Source organism: Anoplophora glabripennis, unplaced genomic scaffold (assembly GCF_000390285.2).
Source record: "Anoplophora glabripennis isolate ALB-LARVAE unplaced genomic scaffold, Agla_2.0 scaffold45, whole genome shotgun sequence".
Classification (NCBI taxonomy): Eukaryota; Metazoa; Arthropoda; class Insecta; order Coleoptera; family Cerambycidae; genus Anoplophora; species Anoplophora glabripennis.
Genome location: NW_019416437.1, coordinates 1379754 through 1402270, shown reverse-complemented (window position 1 = coordinate 1402270; position 22517 = coordinate 1379754). Strand labels below are relative to the sequence as shown.

At 30.8% G+C, this 22517-nt stretch overlaps 1 protein-coding gene across 5 annotated transcripts in view; it reads right to left on the bottom strand.

Annotated features, from left to right (window-relative positions):
* LOC108917117 overlaps positions 1-22517 on the bottom strand; it is a 171499-nt gene that overhangs the window by 137182 nt on the left and 11800 nt on the right. For all 5 annotated transcript variants that reach the window (XM_018723568.1, XM_018723570.1, XM_018723571.1 and 2 more), the window contains one exon: positions 15316-15444. In XM_018723568.1, coding sequence (XP_018579084.1) covers positions 15316-15414 — 99 coding nt within the window. In that variant the 5' untranslated portion in view covers positions 15415-15444. The remainder of the gene's footprint in view (positions 1-15315; positions 15445-22517) is intronic.

Here is a 22517-nt window from a genome sequence, read left to right as displayed (position 1 = left end):
GTCAACATAAAGACGTCGCGCTTCGGTGGCGTTCCCATTAGCACGACCATACATGAAATGCATGTCTGTTAATTCTGCGTTAGAGTAACCAGCCATAGCGAAAGAAAACTTGTGCATTGAGAACAACTGTCAAATACGTACTGTTTATTTCACTAAACATCAACCAACTATTATAAGAAAATACACAACGTTTTTGCAAAATAAAAAAAGGGGCTAATGTAATGCTAATAATGTAATATTTTTAAAACAATTAAACTATAAAGTAATGAAAATAATGAGTCACAGGAAGAAGCAATTTTTCAGAAAATGTAACCTATTTAAGCAACATGTAATTCTAATGCAATTTATAATTTCTTATAAAACTAAGGTCAGGAACTTGTTAAAGTAATATTATTAATATATTTGTTATGTAATGTTTACAACATATTCAGTGTTCTTGCGACTATAATAATGTAACGTGATATTTAGACAAAAAGTATCACTTAAATTAATTGAGATAATGAAAGTTTATGCAACTATTCGATTAATTTGTCGTTCTGATATTTAATTTTCTATACGTTAATATCTGATTTGATATTATCATTTGATTTAAATCACAGTTCACTGACTTATATTCATAATTGAAATCAGTTTATCTGTTACAGGATAAATAAATATACACAAAATATACAAAATTATGTTCTGTTGAAAACAAAATATACTTATAAAGTGTGATTCTAAAACACGTAACTAAATTAAACACGATATAGAATATATCATTTTAAGCTAAATGTTTCTTAATAAGCATTTTAAATATCATGTCCGAAAACTCTTGTTAATTGATGCTTTATATTTTCTGTTTAAGTTTGGTAGCATATTTTATAGTTTTAAATAATACAAGACAAATATTAATTTAACATTTGCATGATTAGGTACATACAAAGTCTGTAAAATTAATTGGTAATTGCAAAATGTAATTATAAATGGTAAATATCCAATTATTATTAATTGTATCTTTCAATACTGCAGTTTCTAACATCAACGCAGACTTAATTTAACATCAAACTATAAGAGAATGATATTAAAAATTTCATATCTGAAATGTGACGAATTGATTAAGTACATAATAGGAATTATAAATTTTGTTTAAACAATTAATTTCAATCAGTGAAATCGTCATTTATTTCTTTCACATACACAAATATATAAAGTGAATTACTTTCATTGCTCACTATTTTAAAAACTTAAACTAAGTCACAAATTCGTGTAATAAAAACATTTGATGCGAGGGAGAACTAACCCCAGAAACATATCTAATTGTAAGCAGTGATTCAATGAATGGAATGCCATAAGTAATTACTTTATAGTAAGAACATATTCTTAAACAGATATATGTATTTGAGTGTGAGTTTAAATATTAAGTATTCATAGTGAACTTTCCAATTTAAATATTGGTCAATATATAAAGCCAACAATTTTATATTATTCTTACCACTAGTTATAAAATAATAATTAATTTTTAGTATTAATTTAAAACAGGGCTTATGTCGTATGCCAAATTTCAAACCACGTTAAATTTTAAAGATCTTTTAGCAAACCACATGTTTTTCAAAACCTTTTCACATCGCATTTTTAAATTTTGATCCAATTTTTAGCAGACACTATAAGTGTCGTTTGCAAAAGCAGTGAGTAAAATGGACCTTGTATATTATCTAAGATCATTTATATACAGTAAGAATCGCACCCGCTCCAATAATGATCCTTGTTGTTAAACTCATATTTAAAATTTGGCATGCTTGAACCTCGAAGTAGGTTATTTTTATAATAATTGCATTAGTTTTCTAAGAGAACAGAAATCATATTCTCTTAAATTTGGTGGGTTTTAAGAGGTAGTTATTGCGAATTTTTCTCAAATTTTTGCAAATAATCTCAATTTTTTTAAATAAAAAATTGTACGCCACTGAGATATTACAAATTAAAAATCATTTTTGAATTTCTCGTTCAATTTATGACAAAAAATCTCTCTTGCCTTTTCTTCGTATGGGGCGTCGTTTTGATGCAAAAAAATAAAACATCTTAATGCGTATTTTTTATTTCTTTAATATTTACATTACCTAGTAGGCTACTGTCAACATTTGTCTGTTAAATACGTATACATATGTTTAAGAAATGTCAAATTAGCGTTTCGTCATTATTAATTTATTAAGCTTTTAGTTTGCTATAACATTAGTGTTAATAAGTAATTAATTTTTCTTTTATCGAAAAGAATGGAAAATTTTACAAATGCGGAATTGTCAGACATGCATTTTGTCTATGGTCGAAGTAATGGAAATGGTCGGCAAGCTCGACGATTTACGTACTAATGTACGTAATCACTTAGAATTATCCAAATCGTTGGCTAGGTAGGGGAGGTACGGAACATTGACCAGCTCGATCGCCGGATTGAAATCCTCTTAATTTTTGCATTTGGGGTTTTCTTAAGTCATTAGTTTATTCCACTCCCGTTGAAAATCTTGATGACCTGAGGAATCGAATTATAGTCGGCTATGAGACAATAAGAAATATACCAGAAATATTTGCGCGAATACAACAATCAATGAGGCGAACAGTTGAATCTTGTGTCACGAGGTCATTTTGAACATTTATTGTAGCTTTGCGCCTTTTCAAAATTTTATTAGTCTTATTTTCTGTTATTGTTCTGGTTTAATGTCATTGTATTAGATAGTTCTATTAAAGAAATAAAAAATACGCGTTAAGATGTTTTATTTTTTTGCATCAAAACGGCGCCCCATACGAAGAAAAGGCAAGAGAGATTTTTTGTCACAAATTGAACGAGGAATTCAAAAATGATTTTTAATTTGTAATATCTCGGTGGCGTACCATCTTTTTCTTTAAAAAATTGAGATTATTACCCGTACGCGCGCCAATGATGAACATAAAATTCTTAATTGCGTGTCAAAAAATGCGCAATAACTACCTCTTAAAACCCACCAAATTTCATTTGCACATCTCGACCGGTTTCAGAGCAATCAATTAAATCGTCAGTTTTTAAGGAAAACCATGACACCCCGTATCTCGGAAAACGAATCATTTGCGGACATACCTACGTTTATAAGCAAACTGCCATAATTTTCTCATGTAGAATGAGATTTGTCGCACTTATTTACTAACACCCTGTATATTGATAGAAAACTGACGTAATGTGGTTTGTTGATTGAAATATTTTACCCTTTTTACCATAGATTGAGATAAGTTAAAAAATAATGCAAGACTTGCCTCACTTGCTATGTCTACAATGAATTATTCTAAAAGAATACTCCAGTCGAATTAAATCATAAAATCTGAAAAAATTATTAGTAGACATTTTATTGCACTTTATAATATAAAAAAAATAACTCGAAAGAACTGACGCTAAGTTGGAAAATTGCAAATAAGTGACAAATTTACGTGGTTTTTCACTTTTGTTACTGCTCACGAAAGTCTAGATGACCTATAGGAAAATTAGTCATTTTATATTGTAGGAAATTAAATTACCTACAATTTAAGGTATGTAAAGTCATATTTCACCACTTTGTTAAATGTAAAACAAAGGTTGAACGCGGAAAATTAAGTTTTCGAAAATTGTGCATTATTATTACAAAAAGCTATGGACATTGATAAAATTTATGGAAAAGACGGTCAATACAATGCCAAACGCCGATTCAATTAACCATGAAATTGTTGCTCCAGCTATTTGTTAATTAATTTCGTTTCTTTTTTTGCAACTAATTGTTTAATTACTAAACGTTAACTTTAGAAGTTAATATCATAGATATAGATTCTAATTGATCCAAAGAAACCTATCGAAAAAAAAAATTCAATAAGTTTGAAGGAAAGCGAATTTGAAACATTCAAGTAAAAAATCTCGCGTGCGAACGAGAGCGACGTTCAAGCGCATGCGCTGACCTGGCGCTCCTTCTCACGCGTACAGACTGTTCATTATCGTTAACTTTCACTACTGCTAACGCGTTTATTACATGGAACTATTAATGTAAAGCCTTTTGAAAATAAAAGTTTAACCCTTCCTTTAATTGCCTCTAAAATCCCGGTCCGATTTGTCCAATACGTAGTTAATTAGAAATTATATTATGTTATATAAAAAAAGCAATCTTGGGATTGTTCGCCTTTTTGTAGAGGCGTAGGTAATTTTTTTTAAATTACCCTAAAATAAGCTTTATCTATTTAACGCAAAAAGAGCGAATTCCCGAGCAGCTTGTGCCTGATCCTGGGACAATTTGTTTATAACGCTGTTTTGCACATCCTACTTTGTGAATTATAAAGAGCTACATAATTTCAAGTTTATGAAATTTTCTTTTTCGATACGTTTAATTGTCTACTAATATTTTTTTCACGTTTAAACTAATTCGAGTAGTATTCAAATCCTGAGCGAAGAGCACGTTCGTGCTCTGCTCTCAGAATATTTAGTTTTATTTAAGAGACAAACCATTCTATCATTCAGCATCAATTACTGGTCCGAAGTAAGATTGTTTGAAATTTGTTACAGATATGGACACACTCTGATTATTATACGAAATCTTCCGATACTCAATACCTGCATTTATTCTGGTCCCACGCAATTAACTTTCGTACGCAGGATGTTCCCCGCATTCAGAAACTTAAAACGTTCAAGGAGCGTTAACAACAACGCTATTAAATTTCTCGTTCTCATAGAAGGCATTGTTAATATAAAAATATATTCTCCGGTCTCCAGATATCATCTCGGGGGGGCATTCTGATATGAATCTCGTGAAAGCACACCTCAACAAAAATGTGACCATGAAAGCACTGCAAAAGGCGAACCCATTTAATTTACCGGTTAACCCGCGGTTTTACAACGAACTTTATTTATGGTTGTTTACCAACACATCGTTCACATCGCGCGGTCTCGATGGCAGAAATGTTAATAGGCTTGTACTTCTTCAAATATGAATGTAAGTAGATCAGATGATTCTTCTCTTTGTATGCGGAAGATAAATCATTTTGCCCATTGAAAGAATTTAAGATGATGAGGCGATTAGTTTAAATGGACGACTACAGGTTAAGGAAAGTTATCTTAAAGGATCGTCAAATTGGATTATGCTACGGTATTTTGCTACGGTGAGAATAAGACATATAACTGTTTCGTATAACATTGATTTAGTTAACGTTTTCGTATTTTTCTTTTATCAGATTGGGGTGGGTATTATACAGCGTGGCCCACTTTTTTGTAGTAGGACTTTAACAGGCGATAGAGAATCGTATTTTAAGTAGAAAAGTTTATATCAATATAAGTCCGCAAAAGCTTCGATACGGACCTACAGGGCGTACAAAAGTGAAGAATTTTTTAATTTTTTCTTTCTAGCGCCTACAGTTTTTGAGATATTTTGTTCAAATTTTGGGGTTTAGTTATTTATTGGGGTTTACTTGGATAGGTATGCCAAATCATTGTGAAAGTCTACCGCGTGATCATTTTTTCAAGGTCGCGGCCCCTTTTCCACCCCCAAATTTTTTTGTGGTGCGCCACTGACCGTGTCCGTTAAAGGAAATCGTTTCCCAGTTCTGTTTAGAAACTTTTTTATCCCTTGTATTTTTTTCGTATCTGCACCCATTGTTAAAGAAAAAATTGAAAAACTAATATCTGTAATAGGTCAATTTAATGAGACTATTCTAAAATGCTACAGACTAAAAGCGTTAAATACATCAACAGGTAATTTTAGCTAATAAACTAACTATGACTAATGCTGAGTTCATTCATAAAGGGAGGTAATAACTAAAAATGGATAATTTAAGAATTATAAAAAAAGAGGAATTGAAATTTAGGAAATTGTGCAAATGATGAAACTCCTGACGTTGAGTTTAATGGACAGATTTTCTAAATCTAATTTTTAGTATTTTTTACCAACTCAGCGTAATAATTTAAAGCAACTGTTCGAAATGGGAACCATTTTGTTCGACGCACAATTCGCACCTTCGCCTAATAGATTGTTGTGCTGCGGCAATAAAATTACCGTTTCTCATTTCATCGCAGGCATTTTGGATCCGGTCAATAAGCTCTTCTCTTGTATGCACAGGAACCATATAAACTTTATCTTTTACATAACCCCAGACGAAAAAATCCAATGGTGTTAGATCGGGGGAACGTGGAGGCCAAGAAATCGGCCCTCCACGTCCTATCCACCTTTGTGGGAAATTATAATCCAACCACCCCCTTACATTTCGATGAAAGTGGGCGGGACAACCGTCAAGTTGAAACCAAGCATTTAATCTCAAATTCAATGGAACTTCTTCCCACATATTTCCATGTTCAGTTATTAAAAACTCCAAAAAATTATCACCATTTACGCGTTGTGGCAAGAAATAAGGCCCAAACAGATAATTACTAAAAACTCCTATCCAAACATTAACACTGAATTCTACTTGAAAGTTTCTCGGACGAATTGCGTGCGGATTTTCATGTGCCCACACATGCTGGTTGTGGAAATTGACGACACCCTGGCGAGTAAAACACGACTCGTCGGTCCACAATATGTGACTTAAAAAATGTTCATTCTGTTCGATGGAATTCAAAACCCACCTGCAAAACACCAATCTTCTTTCTTCGTCGCCTTCATGCAAACCTTGCACAGGTTGCAAATGGTAAGGACGTCTGTGATCTTTTTTTAGAACTCGAAGAACTTTGTTCTTTGATATGCGAAGGACGCGAGAAACTCTTCGACTACTTGTGGTTGGATCCCTATTGAACTCACGAAGAATTTGGTTGTTGATTCTTTCTTGCCGGATATTAATTCTGTTTTGCCTTTCGTCGGGTCTTGCAGTTCTAAGACCGTGAGTGCTAAATTGTCGATGAATGTTAATAAAAACTGAATAATGCGGTTGACGTCTATGCGGAAATCTTCTCCTGTACTCTCTAACTGCTTCTGCCGAGTTCCCGTCTGCAAATCCGTAACAGATGGATGTCTGCTTGTTCTCGATTTGTGAAAAAAAAAGGCATTTTAATATCAGGAATAACGAACGCTATTATCACCACTTTAACACCTCGTTTTCAGTGCCCACCTAATTTTGTTTCATACAACAATTGCAATTTGGAGGATGATCTGTCAAAATGAACTGTAAACAAAGTGTGTTTCTAAGTTACAGACACAGCCTACTGTGGCATTTTAGAATAGTCTCATTAAATTGACCTATTACAGATATTAGTTTTTCAATTTTTTCTTTAAAAATGAGTACAGATACGAAAAAAATACGAGGGATAAAAAAGTTTCTAAACAGAACTGGGAAACGATTTCCTTTAACGGACACGGTCAGTGGCGCACCACAAAAAAATTTGGGGTTGGAAAAGGGGTCGCGACCTTGAAAAAATGATCACGCGGTGGACTTACACAATGATTTGGCATACCTATCCAAGCAAACCCCAATAAGTAACTAAACCCCAAAATTTGAACAAAATATCTCAAAAACTGTAGGCGCTAGAAAGAAAAAATTAAAAAATTCTTCACTTTTGTACGCCCTGTAGGTCCGTATCGAAGCTTTTACGGACTTATATTGATATAAACTTTTCTACTTAAAATACGATTCTCTATCGCCTGTTAAAGTCCTGCTACAAAAAAGTGGTCCACCCTGTATAATGCGTGAAAATCTTGGAATTGTATCTGAAAATTACCAAATTTGTCTGTTACTAATCAAAACATGAAAATATTTCAGCATGACCCCATAGAGGAGACATTTCAAGAGTTTTAAACTGAAATATAATAATGAATATTGTATTTTAATGTAATCTTGATCTTATTGTTTTATTTTTACCGAAATTTATTTGCCAACGCAAAGAAAATAAAACTACTGTTCCGAACAAAATTACTGGCTACGTGGCTTATAATCATTTATGAAGGCTATCTATAATGACGTCTTACGCGTTATTCTGTATTAAGGTTAAGAGTGCTTGAATGATTCTGTTCATTCTTTTCTACTTTGTCGAAGAACCTGGATCAGTTTCGGAACACTATCACAAAAAAAAGGTGAAACCATGAATAGTTCTCAAATGTCCTCCTGGAAGAAGCTGGAATTCCTGCACTATATGGTATCTGAAATTCCTAACATCAGGGTGTTCTCTGCACAGCTCTATCCCTTACTACTTTGACTCTTTGAAGGATGTTTCGCGGAGGAAAATAAATTTAAAAGAAACCGAAAAATCGTAAAAAATTAAGTCAGACAATGTTTTTTGATGAAAAATGTAAGTAAAAGATAACTAATCTCATGACAAAATTCTTAATTAGTGATATTGTGGCAAATGGCTACTATATGGACTACACATGTCTCAACTGGTATTGACGTATACCAGCAGTAATTAAAATTAAAAATGTCTGTATAAATATTTTTAAATCAAAAATATACCTATTATTATTAAATAATATAATATTTCAAAAAAATATATTATATTTTTTTGCCTAACATCACTCTTGACAAAGACCAACAAGCAAAAATATTCATCATAGATAAGGCCTTACTATTTCTGCATTTTACTTTAGGTTTCCCCTTTTTAAGTGGCGTCCTTGCAGATGGAATTAATAAAAAAACAATATTAATACAACAAAATTATATATAAAATATAAATCTTTCAGGAAAAAAATAATTTTCAAACGATAGTGTCAAAAGCGTTGATTGATGTGAATTGTTTTGTTTTACCTAGATATTTGGTATCAAAGAACATTGTTTGACTAGGAATTTTAGAATATTTTTAAAAATTTATTCGAACCTTTAAAATAAAGTAAAAATACGATCACTAATAATAAAATATATACATTCAAAAAAGACATTTAGTAAAAAGAGCAAATATAGATAGGTAAAAAAGTAATTCACATTAATTTAGCCACAATGTTAACATTTTGGAACTGCAATTTCAAATTTGCATTTTTTCTTAAACTTTTGAGTTTTATATAGGGCGTTCCACGCCAAATCGGTCGGCTTGAAAAATTTTGATTTTTGATTTCCTCCACTGTTTGATATTTTTAGTACCCCTCAAAAGAGCCTTTCTGGTAAATTTTGAGATTTTTTTTTTATTACTTCTTTAAAAGATCAAATTTTCAAAAAAGATCGCTCTTTTTTTTGGTTTTTTGTTCATAACATTCTTAATAATGGTCCAAATTAATGCTTTTGTAAAAAAATCTTCGTTTTTAGATGGCTTCTACAAAAAAAAATGCAAAGAAATATTCAAAGCGTTTTTGATTAAAATTTTTGAGTTTGAATTTTTAAATCGCATTTCTAAAAGAGTGTATCTTTCGATTTTTTGAAAATTTTTTATTTCAAACTACTATTCTTTTAACAACTTTTAAGACCGCTTCGGTCGTGGGCCCTCCATAATTACTATTTTTTTTTATTTTTGAGAATTTGAAAAAAAACATTTTTCTCTATAAATCATTATAAGTACCGATTTTTGTCACTGTATACTTTTTTTGTACTTATTTTAAGTTAATTTCAATATTTTTTAATTGTTATTAAAATAAATACGTTTGTTATAATTGTTTATAAATAGACTTAACGTTTACTTATTGATTTTAAACACCAATTAACAATTAAAAAGTATTAAAATTAATTTAAAATAAGTAAAAAAAGAGTATACAGTGACAAAAATCGGTACCTACTTAAGTACAATGTTTTATAGTAAAAAAATAATTTTCAAATTTTCAAAAATCAAAAAAAAATAGTAATTATGAAGGGCCCACGATCGAACCTATTTTAAAAGAATAGTACTTCGTTTGAAATAAAAAAATTTCAAAAAAATCGAAAATCGAAAATCTAAATCGAATCGAATCGAAAGAAGTAATCAAAAAAATCTCAAAATTTACCGGAAAGTCTCTTTTGATGGGTACTAAAAAATATCAAAAAATTGAGGACATTTTTCAAACCGTCCGATTTGGCTTGATATATATTTTTCTATTAATACGAGGTCTGTTCAGAAAATAACCGAACTCTTTAAATTATGCGCTAATGGATATATTTAATGATATGCGGTTGGCAACATTGCGTTGCGCATAACCTCCTCTGTAATCATACGTTCTTGGATTGTTGATATCTCATTTAGTTTTCGTGATATTGTTATTTGAGTATAAGGTGTTTAAGTGATAGTGACAATTTTTGAAATGTGCGATTTCTGGTACAACGATGCAACGTAAAATTTTGCGGGAAACTGGGGAAAACTTTCACGGAAGCTTACGAAAATGATGCTCTGGGTCGTACGCAATAATATTACGAATGGTTTTCACGATTTAAAAGTGGTCGTCAGTCAATTAAAGACGATTCTCGACCAGGATTCTCGATTTCAACTAATGACTTCCTCATTCAGAAAGTCAAAGTTCATAATCGTATACGAGTATGTGAGCTTAGATATATTTTGGATGTCTAGATTTTTAGTATCAAAGAATATCGTTTGTCTTTAGGTATTTGATGAGATTTTTAGAAAAAGTTTTTAAATTTATTTAAATGAACTTCAAAATAAAGTAAATTTAACTAAAGTCGCTATCAGACAATTCTCTACGATTTAGTAAAAAAATAATGCAAAGGTATGAGTAGTGTATTGAAATAGAATAGAAAATTGACATACTAAATGTACATAAAAACCGATATTTTTATATCGGTTTATGGTCTATGTAATATCTTTAAACGATTGGTGATAAACTTATAGACATATTGTATTAGAGCAAAAAAGGAAGACAACGAAATAGAGGTGAAATAAATTTCAACCCATTTTGACCAGGGAGTAATCCTCTTTTTAAATTGGGATTATTATTTACTGTGTCGTTTTCATTACGTGATATAATATATTTGTCAATAAGAATCAAACACATCAATGGTGTATTGTACCGAAAACATTAGCAGATTAAAAATAGAACTTTGCAACAAACAATGTCGATGTGAATGGCTGAGAAATGAAGGGAACTGTACTTTCCGCCTGTTTGGGAGAAAATGACTGCATCAATATTCAATTAGACACGTAAGGAGGTGGAATCGAAAATTTAAAATGCAAAATGTGCCTTTGTAGCGGCGCCGCGGCGCCAATTCGCAGTGTCTGAACAGTATAGATTTTCCCAGTAACTGAGAGGGAAGGAAGGTCACGGTTGCAAAGAGAGGCGATAATGGCAGAGTGCGGGAGCAACTCTGAATAAATCACGACAAGATTTTTTGAACTACTTCAGTAACATTGAACAGCCAATTAAATTTGTAAGAGGTATAAAAAAGCGTAGTGCTGAACCTTTCTCCTATATTTTAATTAAAAAATTAAACAGGTTGATTCAATATTAAATTAAGTTAAGAAAAGATACTCAATCAATTTTATATAATGATAAACAAAGTATTTTGTAGAAACCATGAAACTATTGAAGACATCCTTAAAGGTTCACATATAAAAGCTCGCAGAAAAAAATATTGGTAAACAGGATATTACAGTTTACTTATATTAAATATTTTTATAATAATTACGTGCTTAATTGGCATCTGTATAACTAGTTTTATCGTTAGAAATACAAGAACTTTTAGTAATGTTATTGCATTGAAATGTATGTTTCACTCATTAGTTGGCTCTAAACTAGAATACTGCAGCTCAGAAGATAAAACAACCAGAATTATAAGTAGAGAGCGGACAATGTGTGACTTTAACCCGAAGAATAGGTCAAATTTTGGTAGAGTTGTGTGTGCGTTCAAAAATGTATCGTGTATAAACTATGCAAAATATAATTATTATGTATAGCAAATATATCGTATTATCCTCGCGAAGATTTGTACCCTTTATTTAAAATCCATAAATCACGTGAACAGGTTAAATAACGAGAAAATAATTAAGTTAATTTAGTTCTAAAGAAATGAAATGACACTCGCGCCCATCTCTAGTCCATCCATCGACATCGGTTGCGTTTATCGAATTCCTATTGGTCAGAATTCGAATCTTAACTATAAATATTTTTAACATTTAATAATTTCATTAATAGACTGGTTTAACTTAAAAATAAAATAAATCTAAAATTCGCCTTTAAGAAACTTTTTTCATGTAAATAACTAAGTCTTTTGCATGATTAACCTCATTTTCTGCTGCACATAAATTCCTGGCTTTTTTGTTAGTACATCCCTGTTTAGCGCAATAAAATTTCACTGAATACAATCCTGACTTTCTATACCAAATGTGGGGGATTTACGTCATTCAAGGTCCCTGAAAACAGACATCAGTGATCAAAGGTGCCGACAACGAGATATAATTCTGGTTGTTTTATCTTCTGTGACTGCAGTCTTGTATGGTTCCCTTACTACCAGACACATACTAACAAGAATTGAACGTCGTTTTTTTTTAAATATTTAAGCTTTAGAATTGATGGTTATTATACAAATAGATATTTAGATTGTTTTAAAATGCAGTCTTTGCAGACTAGAAGAGTACTTAATAGTTTATCTTTCGTGTTTAAACTCTTTTATGCCAATGTCGACTCAATGTATCTACTGGTTTTTTTTCAGTATACAAGTTCCCAGACATAGTCCCGTGATTATTGCATGTGCTATTATCAGAATGCAAAAACCAATATACTTCTTAAATGTCTCATTTATAACATGGCAAATAATTATAATCTAATATAATCACAAATAAATATAGCACTGTGTGCTAGGGTTCTATAAATTTAGTCATAAACTCTTGGATTGTGATTTATATTTACATTTCTCGAACAATGCATTTAACATATCTTCATGACGGTTAAACAGAGAAACCTCATGTAAACGTGAAGTTCACTTAAGCGACACTTGTTCTTACCATAAATTCTACCAGTGGCTTATAGTACGATCTCCATTACAAAGTTTTTGAGTGAAATGGACATGTTTCCTATAGTAGGATCATATTCGATGCAAAGTAGAGCAAAAAGTTGTCGGTCTTTTATCAAAGGAAAATCGTGTCATTATTTTTAGAAGGCGTAAGATAAATCATTTCAAATTTAAAATGAAATTCAATGTAAAATCTGAAATTCCGCCGCATACGCACTGTGTGCTGGTAGTAGCTGTAGTCGCCCAGGTGCATCGAGTGTACGAACTGGTCGGTTATACGTCAAATACTAACCTGGCGAGCTTTGCCGTCAATTAGAGAGCGCTTCCAAAAAACAAGTAAACAACAGTGGCGCGTAAAATGTAGTACATATGTGGAACAAATTGGATTTATAATATATTAGATTTAAAATAAATAGTTTATGAGAATAAAGGAATTTTTGTAGGAACAAGGGTGCCAGACCTGAACTGATCCCCTCGTCCCTTCATAATGAATAAAGAAATTATTCAATTTGTAAAACCCTTAAAAGCGTACTTCATTGGTTTCCTTGACAGGCAATGATTTATTACTTTGCATCGAATATGATCCTACTATAGATATAGTACATTTGCGTCAGATTGTGCCAACTGTGATATAAAAATATGTGCAGAAATGCAGTTACCTACCTCATACTTTAAAGAATTCAAAATAAGCAAGGTTATATAGCAGCCAACTAAAATTTTATACCGTTTTCTGTATCTAGACAGCACCACTTTTCAACTTTTACACATGGTTATTAGTCGTACATACAAATGCTCTCCACAGAATGGGAGGCAAATGGTGAAGGGAATATTTAACAAATTTCTCAGATAATTTTATACACAAACATTGGTACACAACGAATGGGAAGGTAAAGAGGTGCCACGAATTAAAAACAAGATCATAGTGCAGCCAAAATTTCACAAAACATGGATTATGCATCAATGAAGTCCTTCAAGATATTAAAAGAAGAAAAAGAAGAAACCACTTGGCCCTTCATCTCAGCTGAAAATAAAAGTCTGTATTTGAGTTGGTAGAATCTTTGAATTTCAATTAAATTAAAAGGAGTGTAGAATATTATGCGATGAAAATAGAAATCAGAGTAATCATGAAATTGGTGTAGAGGACGATGATGAAGAAAAATATTCTGGCTGGAAAAATAGTAATAATAATAATAATAAGAAAATTATCGATGGGCTCATGTCTAAGTCTATACTAAATATATCAACATTTGTATCTTCTATGACAAGCTACCACGAGAACAATGAGTTTTGACGCTCATGTTAATCAGCATCTCTCCCATATGAAGGACAGATGGAGATTACGACAAATATTTTTGTATTTTTTATAATTTCAATATAATAAATTTGTATTTTCTTGAAAATATCGATTTATATAAAATTTATTTACCCTATCTCGCTTTTACATTAAAAAAAACAGAACGCTGTTCAATGTGTCACTGCTGTTAGAAATGAGAGAAAGAGTTTGTGGTGTGATAGAAAATAAAGAAAAATGAGAAAATACCTAATTTCGATGCTACTTAGTCTTATCTGACACTGACCAGTTTTAAAATTTATCTGATAATTGTAAACAACTAACATCATTAAAAATTAAGTCTTGAATTTTTAAAATAAAATTTTAATTTGTGTATATTTGCCTCACTAGTTGCTAAGGGTCACTTTATGATTTGTGAGGCATCTTAGCGGGACTCTTAAACAAAGATGTCTAAAAGTAATATTTTTAGTTTTTTTTTTATTATAAGCTTAATTTTATTATGGAAACACATTATTGTATACGAGTATAATAAAAGGTTATTGATGTGGCGAATAATTAACGGTACATTAAAGATAGTAGTATACATTTTTATATGAAGAAATTTTATGAAAGTGGTCTCCAGAACGTACAATAAGGTGTGTACAAAAAAATACTGATAAACTCATAACCCATCGGAATGGTAAAATACCTATGGACCGGTTCGAATACATTAAGAGTGAAAGGCATGTTTATGAGTAAGAAAATATTAATTGATGTGGTACTAAATAGAGAAAGGCCGAACAAAAACATACTGGTGAAATGAAAAAACATATGAAGAGTAAGTAATCAAATTAAGTTGCCATGGTAGTAATCAATATTTAATCAACAAACTTTTCCCTGTACATATATAGTGCGATTGCATATCTATACATCAACAAAATTAAAAAGGAATTGTTAATTGTTCTCAGAAATAATATCTAGATTAAATATTGTATATAGTTCCTTTAAAATTTCATTAATCTAGCTAACGCTTAATAACTTGTATGGTTGACACTAATACACGATGTGGGTAAAATTAACTCACCCGTGAAGCACTAATTTGTCCGTTAGATGGCTATACTATTCATGGTTTCACAACGTAAAATATAGATCAAGGTGCAATTAATGTTTTTGATTCCGACAATAAAGTGATTATGTATTTCAATAAATCAAATACAAATTTTTGACAATATGCTGGGTAGTAATAGATAGCTTACCTGGTACTGATGCCTTTGCATTTTGGATGGTCGATTATGGGATACCGCTGCTGATGCTGCAAAGGCGCCTGCGGCCTTACGCGACATACATTGCCCCATGGGACTTCACCTGTGTGCTGACCAACAAATCTGTCCAATCAAAAAGTATAATATTAATTAGTATTAAGAAATAAAAAAGGGTAAAAAAGATTTGAAAAAATCACCAAAATATAATAATTTTTTTCTGATTATAAAATTAAATACAGTCAGTCCCAATATTTGTTCTTTCAAGAAAATTATTGAAAATGTTTATACATTTAATCCAATAATAATATCGCAATCATTTAAGTTTTTCATTACATTCATCTAATTTAATGCTCCTCAAAAAAGAATAATAAGAAAAATTCAAGTCACAGATTGGGAGAAATATGAGATGAGTATATTTTTCTTTTTGTTGTGTGATCATTTTCAATAATTTTCATAAAACAGCATCATATTACAAGCTTCTGAGCTTTACAAACAATTTTTATTATCTCTGTAAATGCAAATATGAAACGAGTTGAGTTTAGTCAAATTGTCTTATTGTGATGAGGATCTGTGGAATTTTCATTTACAAGAAATATTGGGTCACTCTGTATTTCAAAGAGATTATCTGAAATATAAACATTTTAAATAATCTCATCTATTTATTATTGTTCCGAATTATTCCCCTTCCTGTAATCAAAACAAAATGTCGATATTTCAGCTAGAGGTTATGAAAGAGAAATGCATATAAAAGTAGGCAATCGTAAATCTAAAAGACCTGTCAAAACTCCGCCCTAAAAGCGTTTCTTAAGTGTTGCTCAAACTATAGCTATAAATGAACATGCGTTTTTAATCACATTAAAAATCTAGTAGAAGTAGCATGTACACATAGTTTCACAGTAAATATGTACAGGGTAGTCCACCGTAAGCGTTACCACCTATTTTCCATGTTTTTTAACATTGGGTTAAAAAATATAGGCCTAACATTGATTTTTATAGAAAACACTGTTTATTTTTGTACATTTGGATAGAATGCATTGAAATACGTACGGATATATGAACAAAAAATTGTACTATAACATTTGGAAGAACAGGACAAAGCAGAAAAGGAAATCTAAAAGATAAGACACAAAGGAGGAGTTTAGGACGCTATTTCGTCATCTTTAAATAGTCTCGATCACCTTGGTTAGATTTCAAAAGAGTAAAGGTGACTCAGAACAGATGATTAGCCGCCATTACAGGAAAACGGAAAGAACAAATACTACTTTTTTTACTAAAATAGTTTTTCGATATCCCTTCTCGTTCAAAAGACATGACAGGGTATATACAGAAGAATAAAATACTGCACCGATCAAGTCTGTTATTTATTTGTCAGCGTTGCTGTGGTAAAAAAATACTTTTAACGTTTGTATTAATTGCTGACATAAATCATCTCTCAACTGTTACCACCATTTTTTGAAATTATTTGTTGGTAAATTTACTACATTTAATAAAATAATTAATACTCATAATGAAAAAGTAGATAAGATTTTGATTTTGGGGAAGCTAGGAGAGATTCGAAATCTGCAATATGGCTTTATAAATGGTTTTTGTTAGTAATATACAGAGCCTTCATAAATGTTTACAAGCCACGTGAAGATTGGATATGTGACTTGAAATGAGAGGAGGTCATATAGAGAACAGATCGTAATATGTATGTACGAGTAGTATACCTCATTTTTTAAGTTTAGTTATTGTTATCATCACCTTTTGTTTTAACTGTATTAAAGAATTATCCTTTTATTTATTCTTAATGACATTTATGTACTTAAAACAACGAACATTCAATTATTTTCCTACGACTACTTGATCTTTGAAATACCACCGCTAATGTGATTATTAGGTGGTATTTCTTTTGAGATTGACGATATTGCTTATAACTTTTAAACTGGAAGAAATACAGAAAAATTTCTCTAATAAAAATTTATTAGAAAAAAGAGTTTTTTAACAATTTAAAAATTGGGTTTATTTCTGGAAAAAATATAATTGATGACGTCATTAGTCGTTTCTGTCAAATCCCAAAGATAACACTTTCGAATGAAAATGGAGCTTACCTTATCCCATGTAACACCACAGTAGGCCCATACTATCGAGTTTGAGACACCATGTACTTATCATATTGAACTTTTGAACGAAGAGGCTTCGAACTTTTTCAATAAATGCTGTTGGCCAAAAGATAGACCAATTGAGTGTGAAAATTATGAAGTTGGGTGGATATATGTAGTTAATAGAGATAGATTCGTGAGTGGATCTATGTAGTTAATACAGATAGATTCACGCAAATTCACAATTTGCGTCTATACACAGCTTATGCAATGTCTATTGTCTAAATTCCACATCACAACCAATAAGTCTTTATATTCGCACTTTTCTTGACTATTAATAAAAAGTTAGATTAGGTTAGGTCAGGTGTAAAACGTACGGAAAAACCTAATTCGTAAAAGTGATTAAATTAAACGCTACCTGAGGGTTGATTGACGCGTGCTGAGGAGAGATCTGAATTAACTAAAATCCTGCTGGATTTGTCAGGAATATTTCTTGTTCAATCAAGAAGCTGAAAATGATTTGATTAAACTTATCTCTGGCCTTCGTCACATAAGAAACTCGCAGGCGTGTACCAAAATGTCTAGCTATCAGTAGACGCTATTAACTTCATATCGCTCTAATTGTACGAGTAGTAAATCGTATACGAAATAATAAAAAGACATACATATTATTTTTTAAGAATTGAAAACACTGCTGATCTAATGATTCTGATAGATCACCACAATCAAAAATGATTATAAATGGTAAGATTATATTTTTAAGAAATTTTGCGAGGGGCGATCCGCTGATGTAATCTTCGCACGTTTACCCTGGAATCTTTATGTAATCTATGTAATCTACGTAATCTTATCTGTAATCTATGTAATCTATCTGTAATCTACGTAATCTTATCTGTAATCTTCGCTGTAATCTATGTAATCAGCTAATGAATTTCGTCGATGTAGTCGTTATACAACGCCCCCCCCCCCCCCTACCTCATTTTCCAAAGAATGCCACAGAAACCTCGACAGAAACCTATATGGTGCGATTGGTGTGTTCCGAAGGGCAATCCGCCAAGGAAAAAACAGACGAAGATTACAAAATTTCTGAAATCTCTTGTAATGTATCTGCAGATTTCAATATCAATTCAAAAAATATTACAAATTTCATATAAATAATCAAGATTACAACACATTTCAGGAGATTTCAGAGTTATTTTAGTAGATTTCAATGATTACTTAAGATTTCAATAGGATTATTAGAAATTAAAAGAATATTTCAAAATTTCTTAATAAGGTTTCAAGGAATACGGGAAGATTACAATAAGTTTTGAATGTCCATTTGAACAAAAATAATTGAATTAACTTCAAATGTCATTCATTTCATTCATTAACAGTAGTACTTTGATTAAGAATTTCCAGTATCAGGCATTTTTTGGGCAAAAATTGTAACATTCTGATTAAGTTTTTTGTTCGAATGAACGTTAAAAACATTTTGTCATGACAAAAATGATAATGCTATTTTGAAAGTAGGTAAGTATTTTCCCAAAAACTAATAAATAAAAAATATATTAAGCTTTTATTAATACTTGCATTTAATACTTTACTTGTATACAGTGTGTTTAAAAAAGACGCGGCAATATTTAAGGGAGTGATTGCTCAGGTCAGTTTATAAAAAAAGTCCTATAAACATAGGTCCGCAAACGCTTCGTTACCGATCTACAGAATGTGAAATTTCATTAAAAAACAGTAAAAATTAAACTTCTCTAAAACGCAGCCCCTAATACCTACTACAAACAACAGTATGTACCACATTTCAAAAATCAATCAAATTTGATAATTTGAATTTCTTTGTTCAATAATTTAAATTTCTCAATTAAAACAACATTGGGTTTAGGTGCGCAATAAAATGTTTTTTATTTTTTTACTCAATAACGGTGTGACGTACGGTGCGTATAATCTGAGGAAAGCTTTCTTCTTCATAATTGAACAAGGAATTAAAAAATTATATTTTTAGAAAAACCAGCGGGGTCCTATTTTTTTCATTAAAAATAGCTAGTCACTGGTAAGACTAAAAAATCGTTTTGTATTGCAAAGTACGCGTCTGCCATAGCTATTGACAGGCCTAAAATTTCATTATAATATCAAGAGGTTTTGGAGAAATTTAATTTTTACTGTTTTTTTAATGAAATTTCAACATTCTGTAGATCGGTAACGAAGCGTTTGCGGACGTATGTTTATAGGAACTTTTTTTTATAAAATGATCTGGGCAATCACCCCCTTAAATATTGCCGCGTCTTTTTTAAATACACTGTATACAGGTAAAGTATTAAATACAAGTGTTAATAAAAGCTTAAAATATTTCTTATTATTTATTTTTTGGGAAAATGTTTATTTTATGTTACTTCTATTTTTTTTATTTTTATTAGTTTATTGGATTATTATATTTTTATCTTTCAATAAAAATATATACTTACCTACTTTCAAAATGGCGTTATCATTTTTGTCATGACAAAAAGTTTTTAACGTTCATTCGAGCAAAAACTTAATCAGAATGTTACAATTTTTGCGTAAAAATGATACTGGAAATTCTTAATCAAAGCACTACTGTTAATGAATGAAATGAATGACAATTGAAGTTAATTCAATTATTTTTGTTCAAATGGACATTCAAAACTTATTGTAATCTTCCCGTATTCTTTGAAATATTATAAAGAAATTTTGAAATTTTCTTTTAATTTCGAATAATCTTTTTAATCGATATTGAAATCTGCAGATACGTTTTTTCCTTAACGGATCGCCCCTCGAAATTTTGTTTCTGTGTTATAAACATGTATTTATAAAAATATAAATTAAGAAACTAGAAATTCGTATAGAAATGTTTAATAACACTAAAACGTATTCACATTCCAGATTAAGTAGAAAATAGAAAAGCAAATATTTTACCTACATTTCCTATATGCTTAACACTAATTAGAAAAAAACTTCCATCATGGAAGTTATTACACTTGCATAACACATTATCATATTAAGTTCAGTGTTAAAGTTGTTTGTACAATGTACAGTTTTTATTAAAGCAATATACGTAAGTTTTGGTAGCAAATGGGAATAGGAAGGAAGTGACGATATTATCACTTTGCGATCATCCCAAAAACATTACAATATATTTACCAAACACCTCACGTCTATTAATAAACCAACAACGGTCTTAAATTAATTTTTCTTAACGACCTTGCTTTACGGAAGTCATATTTGGATGTTTGAAGATATTCAGTTTATTATAAAATGTATTAGAAAAAATTTAAAATGTAAAAAAATAATATCCAGTTGTATTCTTAGTAGGCAAACATCATGCACATTAAAAAATACATGGGGAATTTATTACCTCTTAAAAATAATGACGAAGCTATACCGGCATGGATGATTTTAAATTTAGTCATAATCACAAATAGTTTTTTATGACGATAGGTAACGTTAACTTTTACTGCTGCTAGCTCGTTTATTACATGAACTATCAATGTAGGTAAAACTATTTGAAAATAAAAGTTTAACCCTTTCTTTAATTGTCTCTAAAATTCCGGTCCGATACGTCCAATGGTTAATAAGCAATTATTAATGTTATAAAAATAGATATTTTGGAAACAAAAAGGCGTAGGTAGGCGATTTATTTTTTTTAATTACCGTAAAAATAAGCTCTATTTAATGCAAAAAGAGCGAATTCCCGAGCAGCTTTTGCCTAACCCTGTGACAATTTATTTATAGCCATGTTTTACACATTCCAGTTTGTTAGTTGTAAAAAGCAACTTAATTTCTTTTTGAAATGTTTCTTTTTCGATCAATTATTAGAACCTATATCTACAATATTAACTTCTAAGATTAACGTTTACTAATTAAACAATTAGTTGCAAAAAACGAGTCAAGGACGCACATCGTTTAATGTTTGGTGCGGTATTGAGAAACAGAATCATTAGCCCACTATTTTATGAGGGTGCTTTGACTGGGTAAAGATACCTGCACTTTCTTGAAAATCAGATAGAAAACAAATTGGAAGACCTGCCGCTGATCGACTATACCAATTTAATTTGGCACAAAGGGCTCCGCATAGAACCAGAGCAGTACGAAATTATTTAAATAATAGGTTTGATTTGTAGATTGGTAATGGAGGAAATATTGAATGGCCTTCAAATAGCCCTCACACCCTTGGACTGTTTTCTGTGGGGTTACTTAAAAACGAGGTTTATAAGGAAACTAGTGTAAACTTAGATGAACTAAGACATAAAGTTGATCAATGTATACAAAATTTAAGTGAATTTAATTCCCATTTCATACTATATGCAGTTCTGCAAATGAATGAGGATTATACGAAGTACATCAATAATAATGGCAGTCACATTGAGCATCTGCGACCATTTGTGTTTTAGTTGGTTTTTATTAATTAAGTATTAAAATTCTGTTAAAGTTAAAGTTAAGAATGATTTTTATTTTCATAAAATAAATGGAAACTTCAAATGTTTCGTTCTCACTAAACATTATTTCTTTGTTAAAATTGTTTGTTACAGGAAATAAATTAATGATGATAAATAAACTTCTGTCAAAGTCATTTGTTTGTTCCGCGTGATTCGTCCGTAGCCACTGCGATCCGTCAGACATAAATTTCCCTTTTGTTTTTTTCACAAGTAGTTTTAAACTGAAATATGTTGAAAAGTCCTGAATCAAACAGTAACATATTATATATTTTTGAATAGAAAAAAATTTAACGAAACTAATTATGCACTAATATATAGGGTGTTCAATTAAAAAATTCTTTAATTTAGTGACTTCCATTATTCAATTGTTTTTTCTAGTACTGTCATAAAAAAGCTAAAACTTTTGTATTCAAACCTTTTTGTAATTTCAATAATAAAATCACAATAAGTCAGATTGTAGTGATTACCTCTGTACAAGTTGGACGGTTTTTAAGACTACCCACAAGAAAATAAATCATCGAATTGTACTTTAAAGGGAATATTTAGAAGACACCGTTAGGGATGATTTCTTAAAAAAACTTTAACTAGAACAAAGTTAACTTTTTCGGTTTTTTAAATTTCTACAGTTAACATTGAATTTGGGACACACTGTACATATAAACCGCTTAAT